Source organism: Gnatocerus cornutus, chromosome 6 (genome assembly GCF_029298725.1).
Source record: "Gnatocerus cornutus isolate USDA-ARS CGAHR chromosome 6, icGnaCorn1.1, whole genome shotgun sequence".
Classification (NCBI taxonomy): Eukaryota; Metazoa; Arthropoda; class Insecta; order Coleoptera; family Tenebrionidae; genus Gnatocerus; species Gnatocerus cornutus.
In genome coordinates, this window is record NC_142238.1 from 2382782 (window position 1) to 2394855 (window position 12074).

Sequence of the window (12074 nt, forward strand, 5' to 3'; positions counted from 1 at the left end):
AAAAACGACATCCTTATTGCATTGTTTAACGAAAAAAATTTCGGATTAAACATTTCGATCGGAATTTTGGAATTTTTGAATTAAGAATTTAAATAAATAATTTTTTTTCTAAAATTTTGTAATTTAAGACACTCAATTAGTTAGTCAACCAAGTTAACATTAAACCTGTTGGATTTTGAGCTCTTTTCAAATAAAAATTTTCAAAAATTTTTAAATTTGAAACACTTTATAAACGTCTTTGAAGTAAGAAGCCCACTCAATTACATTGTTTTACCTTAAAAACTTTTAGATTTTAGAAAAACGCAGACTTACAGGTTTGGATAAAAATATGAGTTTCGAGTAAATGTAAAAAATAAAAATTCTTAAATTTGACAGTTTTTGGAAATTGAAGACACTCAATAAAAATCTCTAAAAATCCAAAATTGCGAATCTCATGTTCTGTAATTTAGCACACTCATTGAACGTCCTTCAAAAATATGGATTTTGAATTAGTGTTCAAAATAGAAAATCCTAAATTTTGAAAGACTATTAGTTTAGAAAATTTTGGATCTTAAATTTGACATTTTAGTCCTAAGATTTTATTTGTTTTACTCAATAAGCGTCTGTAAAGAAAGAAGATTTTGATACAAAAATACGAATGATTAACCGAAGATGCCTCCAAATGAAATTCTCTTTTTAATAATTCTTTCCTCTATTCTTCGATTTTCACCTAAATTGCGTAGACTACTAACTGATCCGAGTTTTATAATTTCAACCGAGTGCCAAGTTGTGATTTCCTTAATCTATGATTTCATTTATTTCATTATTTTATTTTAATTGTTAGGAAACAGCCGAACAAGAATATTATTCCACATTCTGTGAAAGTCCTCAATTAAGAGTAAGTTTACAGATGGAATCGTTAATTTTACATTTCAGTTTATTTTAAGTATATTTGTGTTGTATCGTTATCTCCTGTGGCGAATGACTAATTTACCAAACCCGTTTTACTCTTTAGGGCGATAAAAAGAGGGACTCGACAGGAGTGGCGAACGAGATCGTTTCCTGCACCAATTGTGGACCAAATCCTTGCACACACACGGCCAACAACGGTTGTGCAGCAGAGGTAAACTTTACACAAAGTTCGTTTCTGTGGCTGGAAGTATACAGGGTTCAAATAAAAACGCTTTTGTCGTTTTTTCTTGAACGCTCGATGTTAGAAGCTAAATTGTGGTCGTCTCGCTTTTCCGAACAGAGATCGAAGATAAACCGGATTTCGTACTTTTTCTCTTTACTTTTATCGTTCTCGTTAAAATGCTCGTGCAAATCAACACGTGATCGCCCGTAAAAACAATAACACTGCCGTTTTATTGGGGTAATTTGCACATTTTGCTAATAAAATATTCAGATTAAAGCGAAGGGTTAAATAAAAGGGTGGAATTTTACGAAATCACAAATGTCACGTTTAATTGGTCGGCTTTTAAATATACAGAGCGATTCGACAAATTGGTCGAGAATTGCCCGCATGCTTTGTTTTATCTTATCTTTCTACAGATCCAGTAGATTTTTTAGTTTTGTTTTCTTTCTTTCTTGATTCCATTGTTTTTTGTAGTCTATGAATTCTTGGTTTTCTCAGCTTCCTAATATTTTCTTTTATATAATATTCCATAGATTCTTTTGCTTGAATTCATTTCATCAAGTACTGTAGGTTTTCCGGATTTTGTACATTTTCTCTAATATATTTAAGATTCTTTTAACTTTCTAGCTTTTCTAAGTACTCTATTTTCTCTAGATTCTCTAGCGTTTCTGGTTTCTCTGTATTCTACAAATTTTATAAATTGTCTAGATCTTCTGTAAATTCGTCGATTCCTTCTCAAGATCCTAAAAAAATTGGATGCTTTTTAGGTCTTCTAGGTTCTATAGATTGTTGGTTTCTATACATATATTCCCTGGGTTTTTTAAATTCCCAACATTTTCTTTATTTCCTAAATATTTCAGATCCTTTCGGTTTTCCATGTTCTTTAAATTCTTTAGGTTTTTAGATTCTTCTTTTTAAGGTTCGTTCGATTCTCCATATTCTATCAGTTCTCTTCATTGTCTAAAATCCCTAGATTCTCAAGGTTCTTTAGTCTAGATTCTCTAAATTTTGAAGCTTCTTGAGAATCTCTAGATTTTTTAGGTTCTCCAGATTTTGCCTTATATTTTTTGGCTAGTTTAAATTCTCTAACTTTTACGGGTTTTTCAGTTTCTTTGAGTCCTCTGAGTTTTCTGTGTTCTCCAAATTCTCTCTAGGTCCTCCAGATGCTACAGATATTTAAGGTTTTGTGGATTCTTTTGATTATCTGGATTCTCTAAATTCTCTAGGTTCTTCAGATTGCAAAGGTTTTCTAGATTCTCTGCATTTTCTATCTACAGATACCCTTGACTCACTATATTCTCTCGACTTCTAATTCTTCTAATTTTTTTAGATTCCTAAGGTTGTAGAAAACTATATTTTGCGGATTCTTCGTATTCTCTAGATTCTCTTGTTTTTCTTACTTCTCCAAAATCTCTGGGTTTTAACTAGTTTTTCAATGTTCTCAAAGTCCTCTCAATTCTTCAACTGGTTATCTAGTCTTTTTGGGTTCTCTAGATCCTTCAAGTTTTCCAGATTATTCTTTAGGTCATCTGGATCCTATAGATTCTCTTAGTTCTCTAGATTTTTTGGGTTTTCTACATTTTGCATATTTTCTAGATTTTACAGATTTTCCAAATTTTGCAGATTTCCTAGATTTTCTAGATTCTTTAGGTTTTCTGGATTCTCTAGGATCTCCAAATTCTCTAAGGAGTTCATATTCTCCAAATTCTCTGAGTTTTTCATCTTCTCTAGAGTGTCTAGATTCTCTTGATTCTCTAGATTCTGCAGGTTTTTAATTTTTGTATATACTCTAGTTTATCTAGATTTTATGAGTTCTCCATATTCTGAGTTTTCTAGATTTGTTATATTTACTAAATTCTTTACGACCTTTTAAACTTTCCAGATCCTCTTAAATCTTAAAATTTTCTAGATCTTTTATATATTTTTTTTATTTTCTTTAATCCATAGATTTCCCTGCGTTCTCTAGCATTTTTTAATTTCTTAGGTTTTCCATATTCAATAGGTTATCAAGATTCTATAAATCCTTTATGTTATCTAGATTTTTTATCTTTTCCAGGTTCTTTGGGTTTTTTCTAGTTTTTCTAGCTTCTCAACGTTCTCTCATTTTTTTGAGATCAATAGGTTCTATATTTTTTTGGGTTCTCCATCTTTTAAGTTCTCCAAATTATTGTTCAGATTTTCAGGGCTCTATAGGTTCTCTACGTTGTCTAGATTCTCTTGATTCACTTAATTCTTTTGAGTATTTTACATCCTGTATATTCTCTAAATTTTCTGGATACTTTAGATTCTCTGGATTCCATAAATTCTTTAATTTCTTTAGGTTCTCTCCTGGTTATCTAAGTTTTCTATGTTCTCTAATTTTTTTTGGATTTTGTAGCCCCCTTAGACTCTCTAGGTCCTCATAGGATTTTCCAAATTCTCTAGGTTGGCGAGATTCTAAAATTCTATAAATTCTCTATATTCTCTAGACTTTTCAGTTTCTCTAGTTTCTCTGGGTTTTATTGGTTCTCCACATTCTATGGGTTTTCTAAATTCTATGGGTTCCTTATATTATCTAGAATTTCTAGACTTTCTAGATTCATTAGGAATCTCTAGATTCTTTACATTTTCTGTGTCATTTCGATTCTTGGAATTTCCTAAATTTTCTTGATTATACAAGTTCTCTGGTGCTTCTGGAATCTCTAAGTCTTTTAGATTCTCTGAGTTGTCTAGATTGTCTAAATTTATCTATGTTTTGTAGATTCTTCATATTCTCTAGATTCCTTTAATTTTCTAAGTTGCCGAGATTTTCTAATTTCTTTAAATTTTCTTATTTCTGCTGATTCTAGGTGTTTTCCTTAGTTTTTCTAGGTTCTAAAAGTTTTCTGGTTTCATAGATTTCATAAATTCTCTAGATACTTCAGGTTCTGCAAATGCGCTAGTTTCTCTAGATTTTATTGGTTCTCCATATTCCATGGGTTTTCGAGGTTACTTATATTTTATAAATGCTTTAGACTCTTTAGACTGACTAGATGTTCCAGATCTTTTAGATTCCTAAAATTTTCTAGATTTTCTTTATTCTACAAGTTCTTTGGATATTGTGGATTTTCTAAGTCTTCTGGGTTCTCTAGAATGTCTTTTTTTCTATATTCTGTAGGTTCTTCGTATTCTTTAAATTACTAAGTTTTCTAAGTCCTCTAGGTTGTCGAGATTTTCTAAATTCTCTAGATTTTCTAGCTTCTCTAGATTTTCTAGCTTCTCTAGCTTTTCTGACTTTTCTCTTGGAGTTCTAGTTCTCTTGGTTCATTAGATTCTTTAGGTACTTTATGGTCTGTATATTCTCTAAATTTTACAGAATCTCTAGATTTTCTAGATTCTTTAGATCTTCTGGATTTCAACGGTGCTCCAAATTCTCTGGGTTTTCCATATTTTCCAGGTTATCTAAGTTTACAATGTTCTCTAAATCATCTAAATTTTCTTGATTCTTTAAGCTCTAAGTCCCAAGGTTTTATTGGTTTTCCATATTCCTTTGGTCTTCTACATTTTGTGGATTTCTTTTATTTTTTAGATTCTCTTTTGACTCTAGATTGTTACGTCTTTCAGATCCTTTAAAATGTTCTATTTTTGTTTTAATTCTATAGGTTTTCTGGATGGATTCTCTAGGTCTTCTAGATTCTCTAGAGTTCTTTGGATTGTCTAAATTCTCAATATTTTGCAGATTCTTCGCATTATCTAGATTCCTGTTTCCTAGATGTTCCAAATTCTTTAGGATATCGAGATTCTTCAGATTTTCTAGGTTCTCCAGATTCTCTGGGTTTTCTCTAGTTTTCTAGGTTCTCTCGGTTGTTCAGATTCAACAGAATTTGTAGATTCTTTGAAATCTCTGGTTTGCCTAGGACCTTTGGGTTTGTTTTTATTTGTTTAGAACTTTTAGACTTTCCAGATCGCATCAAATCTTAAAATTGTATAGATCTTTTAGATTTTTTTTTTAATTTTCTTTAATCTAAAGGTTTCCCTGCATTCTTTAGCTTCCTTTCATTTCTTAGGTTTTCCATATTCAATAGGTTGTCAAGATTCTATAAATCCTCTATGTTATCTAGATTTTTTATCTTCTCCAGATTCTTTGGATTTTCTCTAGTTTTTCTATATTCTCAACGTTCTCTTTAATTTTTTTAGAATCAATAGGTTCTATATTTTTTTGGGTTCTCTATCCTCTATGTTCTCTAAATTATTATTTATATTATCAAGGTTCTATAGATTCTCTACGTTCTCTAGATTCTCTTGGTTCACTAATTCTTTTAAGTATTTTATATCCTGTATATTCTCTAAATTCTACAGATTCTCTAAATTTTCTGGATACTTTAGATTCTCTGGATTCCATAAATTCTTCAATTTCTTTAGGTTCTCCACATTCTCCAGGTTATCTAAGTTTTCTATGTTCTCTAACTTTTTTTGAATTTTGTAGCCCTCTTAGACTCTCTAGATCCTCATAGGATTTTCCAAATTTTCTAGATTGGCGAGATTCTAAAATTCTATAAATTCTCTATATTCTCTAGATTTTTCAGTTTCTCTAGTTTCTCTGGGTTTTATTGGTTCTCCACATTCTATGGGTTTTCTAAATTCTATGGGTTCCTTATATTATCCAGAATTTCTAGACTTTCTAGATTCATTAGGAATCTCTAGATTCTTTACATTTTCTGTGTCATTTCGATTCTTGGAATTTCCTAAATTTTCTTGATTCTACAAGTTCTCTGGTACTTCTGGAATCTCTAAGTCTTCTAGATTCTCTGAGTTGTCTAGATTGTCTAAATTTATTTATATTTTGTAGATTCTTCATATTCTCTAGATTCTTTTGATTTTCTAAGATGGCGAGATTTACTAATTTCTTTAGATTTTCTCATTTCTGCTGATTCTATGTGTTTTCCTTAGTTTTTCTAGGTTCTAAAAGTTTTCTGGGTTCATAGATTTCATAGATTCTCTAGATACTTCTGCAAATGCGCTAGTTTCTCTAGATTTTATTGGTTCTCCATATTCCATTGGTTTTCTTATAATATAAGGTTACTTATATTTTCTAAATTCTTTAGACTCTTTAGACTGACTAGATGTTCTAGATCTTTTAGATTCCTAAAATTTTCAAGATTTTCTTTATTCTCAGGTTTTTTGGATATTGTGGATTTTCTAGGTCTTCTGGGTTCTCTAGAATTTTTATTTTTCTATATTCTGAAGATTCTTCGTATTCTTTAGATTCCTAGGTTGTCGAGATTTTCTAACTTCCCTATATTTTCTAAATTCTCTAGATTTTCTAGCTTCTCTAGCTTTTCTGAGTTTTCTTTGGAACTTCTAGTTTGTCAAAGTTCTCTCTATTTTTTAAATTGAACGGGTTTTCCTAATTATTCTTCATATCATCTAGGTTTTATAGATTCTCTAAATTCCTTAGATTCTCTTGGTTCATTGGATTCTTTAGGTACTTTATGTTTTGTATCTTTTCTAAATTGTACAGATTCTCTAAATTTTACAGAATCTCTAGATTTTCTAGATTTTTTAAGTTTTCTGGAGTTCAACGGTGCTCCAAATTTTCTGGGTTTTCCATATTTTCCAGGTTTAGGTCCCAAGGTTTTATTGGTTCTTTATTCCTTGGGTTTTCTATATTTTGTAGATGTCTTATATTTTTAGATTCTCTAGACCTTTTGACTCTAAAATCCTACGTCTTTTAGATGTTTTAAAAATTTCTATTTTTTTAATTCTATAAGTTTTCTGGATGGATTCTCTAGGTCATTTAGATTCTTTAGAGTTCTTCAGATTTTCTAAATTGTCAATATTTTGCAGATTCTTTGCATTATTTAGATTCCTGTTTCCTAGATTTTCCAAATTCTCTAGGATTTCGAGATACTTTAGATTTTTTAGGTTTTCCAGATTCTCAGGGTTTGCTCTAGCTTTCTATGTTCCCTTGGTTGTTCAAATTCAATTTTTATAAGTTCTCAAAATTCTCTCAGTTTTTTAGAATCAATAGGTTCTCTATTTTTTTACGTTCTCTATAATCTGAGTTATTGTTATTATTGTTTAGATTAGCAGGGTTCTATAAATTCTCTTGGTTCACTAAATTCATTTAGGTATTTTACATCCTGTATATTCTCTAAATTCTACAGATTCTCCGGATTCCATAAATTCTCCAAATTCTTTAGGTTCTCCACATTCTAAGGGTTTTCTTAATTCTATGAGTTCCTTATATTTTCTAGATTTTCTAGACTTTCTAGATTAATAAGAATCTATAGGTTCTCTAGATTGTCTAAATTTATCTATATTTTGTAGATTCTTCATATTCTCTAGATTCCTTTGATTCTCTAGGTTTTTCAAATTTTCTAAATTGCCGAGATTATCTAATTTTTTTAGATTTTCTCATTTCTGCAGTTTCTCTGTGTTTTCTTTAGTTTTTCTAGGTTCTAAAAGTTTTCTGGGTTTTCAGATTTAATATGTACTCCAATGTTTTAAGGTTCTCTTGAATCATTAAGTTCTCCATCATTTTCTGGGTTCATAGATTTCATAGATTCTCTAGATTCTGTTGGTTCTCTACATACTTTAAGTTCTGCAAAAGCGCTAGTTTCTCTAGTTTTTATTGGTTCCTCATATTCTATAGGTTTTCTAGATTTCTTATATTTCCTAAATTTTTTAGACCCTTTTTAGACTGACTAGATTTTCTAAATTTTCTAGATTTTTTAGATTCCTACAATTTTCTAGATTTTCTTTATTCTACAGGTTCTTTGGATCTTGTGGAATTTCTAGGTCTTCTGGATTCTCTAGAATGTCTATTTTTCTATATTCTGCAGATTCTTCGTATTCTTTAAATTCCTAGATTTTTGAAAATCTCTAGGTTGTCAAGATTTTCTAAATTCTCTATATTTTCTAAATTCTCTAGATTTTTTAGATTTTCTAGATTTTCTGAGTTTTTTTCATTTTCATCATTTTCTGGGTTCATAGATTTCATAGATTCTCTAGATACTTTAGGTTCTGCAAAAGCGCTAGTTTCTTTAGATTTTATTGGTTCTCCATATTCCATAGGTTTTCTAGGTTTCTTATATTTTCTAAATTTTTTAGACCCATTTTAGACTGACTACATTTTCTAGGTTTTTTAAATTCCTACAATTTTCTAGATTTTTTTTATTCTACAGGTTCTTTGGATCCTGTGGAATTTCTAGGTCTTCTGGGTTCTTTAGAATGTCTATTTTTCTATATTCTGCAGATTTTTCGTATTCTTTAAATTCCTAGATTTTTGAAAATCTCTAGGTTGTCGAGATTTTCTAAATTCTCTATATTTTCTAAATTCCCTAGATTCTCTAGATTTTCTGAGTTTTTTTCATTTTTATCATTTTCTGGGTTCATAGATTTCATAGAATCTCTAGATTCTGTTGGTTCTCTAGATACTTTAGGTTCTGCAAATGCGCTAGTTTCTTTAGATTTTATTGGTTCTCCATATTCCATAGGTTTTCTAAGTTTCTTATATTTTCTAAATTTTTTAGACCCTGTTTAGACTGACTAGATTTTCTAGATTTTTTAGATTCCTACAATTTTCTAGATTTTCTTTATTCTACAGGTTCTTTGGATCTTGTGGAATTTCTAGGTCTTCTGGGTTCTCTATAATGTCTATTTTTCTATATTCTGCAGATTCTTCGTATTCTTTAGATTCCTAGATTTTTGAAAATTCCTAGATAGTCGAGATTTTCTAAATTCTCTATATTTTTTGAATTCTTTAGATTTTCTAGATTTTCTGAGTTTTTTTCATTTTCATCATTTTCGGGGTTCATTGATTTTATAGATTCTCTAGATTCTGTTGATTCTCTAGATACTTTAGGTTCTGCAAATGCGCAAGTTTCTCTAGATTTTATTGGTTCTCCATATTCCATGGGTTTTCTAGGTTTCTTATATTTTCTAAATTTTTTATACCCTTTTTAGACTGACTAGATTTTCTAGATTTTTTAGATTTCTACAATTTTCTAGATTTTCTTTATTCTACAGGTTCTTTGGATCTTGTGGAATTTCTAGGTCTTCTGGGTTCTCTAGAATGTCTATTTTTCTATATTCTGCAGATTCTTCGTATTCTTTAGATTCCTAGATTTTTGAAAATCTCTAGGTTGTCAAGATTCTCTAAATTCTCTATATTTTCTAAATTCTCTAGATTTTTTAGATTCCTAGATTTTTGAAAATCTCTAGGTTGTCGAGATTTTCTAAATTCTCTATATTTTCTAAATTCCCTAGATTCTCTAGATTTTTCTGAGTTTTTTTCATCTTCATCATTTTCTGGGTTCATAGATTTCATAGATTTTCTAGATTCTATTGGTTCTCTAGATACTTTAGGTTCTACAAAAGCGCTAGTTTCTTTAGATTTTATTGCTTCTCCATATTCCATAGGTTTTCTAAGTTTCTTATATTTTCTAAATTTTTTAGACCCTGTTTAGACTGACTAGATTTTCTAGATTTTTTAGATTTCTACAATTTTCTAGATTTTCTTTATTCTACAGGTTCTTTGGATCTTGTGGAATTTCTAGGTCTTCTGGGTTGTCTAGAATGTCTATTTTTCTATATTCTGCAGATTCTTCGTATTCTTTAGATTCCTAGATTTTTGAAAATCTCTAGGTTGTCAAGATTCTCTAAATTCTCTATATTTTCTAAATTCTCTAGATTTTTTAGATTCCTAGATTTTTGAAAATCTCTAGGTTGTCGAGATTTTCTAAATTCTCTATATTTTCTAAATTCCCTAGATTCTCTAGATTTTTCTGAGTTTTTTTCATCTTCATCATTTTCTGGGTTCATAGATTTCATAGATTTTCTAGATTCTATTGGTTCTCTAGATACTTTAGGTTCTACAAAAGCGCTAGTTTCTTTAGATTTTATTGCTTCTCCATATTCCATAAGTTTTCTAAATTTCTTATATTTTCTAAATTTTTTAGACCCTGTTTAGACTGACTAGATTTTCTAGATTTTTTAGATTCCTACAATTTTCTAGATTTTCTTTATTCTACAGGTTCTTTGGATCTTGTGGAATTTCTAGGTCTTCTGGGTTCTCTAGAATGTCTATTTTTCTATATTCTGCAGATTCTTCGTATTCTTTAGATTCCTAGATTTTTGAAAATCTCTAGGTTGTCAAGATTCTCTAAATTCTCTATATTTTCTAAATTCTCTAGATTTTTTAGATTCCTAGATTTTTGAAAATCTCTAGGTTGTCGAGATTTTCCAAATTCTCTATATTTTCTAAATTCCCTAGATTCTCTAGATTTTCTGAGTTTTTTTCATTTTCATCATTTTCTGGATTCATAGATTTCATAGATTCTCTAGATTCTATTGTTTCTCTAGATACTTTAGGTTCTGCAAAAGCGCTAGTTTCTTTAGATTTTATTGCTTCTCCATATTCCATAGGTTTTCTAGGTTTCTTATATTTTCTAAATTTTTTAGACCCTGTTTAGACTGACTAGATTTTCTAGATTTTTTAGATTCCTACAATTTTCTAGATTTTCTTTATTCTACAGGTTCTTTGGATCTTGTGGAATTTCTAGGTCTTCTGGGTTCTCTAGAATGTCTATTTTTCTATATCCTGCAAGATTCTTCGTATTCTTTAGATTCCTAGATTTTTGAAAATTAAATTTTAAATTCTCTAGATTTTCTAGATTCTCTGGATTTTCTGAGTTTTCTTTGAGACTTCTAGTTTGTCAAAGTTCTCTCTTGTCGAGATTTTCTAAATTCTCTAAATTTTCTAGATTCTCTGGATTTTCTGAGTTTTCTCTGAGACTTCTAGTTTGTCAAAGTTCTCTTTGTTTTTTAGATTGATAGGGTTTTCTAGATTCTTTAAGTTCTCCAGATTATTCTTCTTATTATCTAAGTTCTGTAGAATCTCTAAATTCCTGAGATTTTCTTGGTTCATTAGATTCTTTAGGTACTTTATGTTCTATATATTTCTCTCTGGGTTTTAATGATTCTCCACATTCTATGAGTTTTTTAAATTCTATGAGTTCCTTATATTTTCTAGATTTTCTAGACTGTCTAGATTCATTGAGAATTTCTAGATTCTCTAGATCCTTCTGTGTCATTTCGATTCTTGAAATTTCCTAAATTTTCTTGATTCTACAAGTTCTCTGAAACTTCTGGAATCTCTAGGTTTTGTAGACTCTCTAAGTTGTCTAGATTGTCTAAATTTATCTGTATTTTGCAGATTCTTCATATCCTTTAGATTCTCTTGGTTTTTCAAATTTTCTCTGGGTTTTATTGGTTCTCCACATTCTATGGGTTTTCTAAATTCTATGGTCTTTTAGATCCTTTAAAATTTTCTATTTTTGTTTCAATTCTATAGGTTTTCTGGATGGATTTTCTAGATTCTCTAGAGTTCTTTGGATTGTCCAAATTCTCAATATTCTGCAGATTCTTCGCATTATCTAGATTCATGTTTCCTAAATGTTCCAAATTCTCTAGGATTTCGAGATTCTTGAGATTTTTTAGATTTTCCTGATTCTCTGGGTTGTTCAGATTCAATAGGTTCTCTAGATTTTTGAGTTTTCTAGATTCTTTAAAATCTCTACTTTCTCTTAGAATCTTCGGGTTTGTTTTTATTTATTTAGAACTTTTTAAAGAGCTTCTGATTTCTGTAATTTAATTGAATTTTCAAATTCTTGTCATAACTTGTTTTTTATTTTACCATTATTTTGGAACTGCTGGATTTTTTAACCTCCTTGCATTTCTAGAATAATTCAAAATCTTTGAACTTCCTAAATTTGCTAGACAATACTTTTAGAATTGTTTGAATAGCGGGAATTTTAAAATTTTAAACTTAATTAGTGACCTGTTCTAAGAACGAAAGCAAAAGTAATCTCTCAATCAAATACTTTTGAAAATGTGCATGTTTTCCCCTGTTGAAACAGCACGCAAAATTGTCGTTGTAAATGAAAAATCGCGTGTCTTCGGAAAAGCTGATTGCAATCCAATCTTATTCGCAGTAGAG

At 29.8% G+C, this 12074-nt stretch overlaps 1 protein-coding gene across 11 annotated transcripts in view; it reads left to right on the plus strand.

Annotated features, from left to right (window-relative positions):
* Nucleotides 1-12074, plus strand: part of pHCl-1 (pH-sensitive chloride channel 1) — a 164519-nt gene that overhangs the window by 147479 nt on the left and 4966 nt on the right. For 6 of the 11 annotated variants that reach the window (XM_088038200.1, XM_088038203.1, XM_088038205.1 and 3 more), the window contains 2 exons: nt 824-877; nt 995-1102. In XM_088038200.1, coding sequence (XP_087894326.1) covers nt 824-877; nt 995-1102 — 162 coding nt within the window. The remainder of the gene's footprint in view (nt 1-823; nt 878-994; nt 1103-12074) is intronic. The other 5 variants (XM_088038204.1, XM_088038207.1, XM_088038208.1 and 2 more) reach the window with 1 other exon arrangement.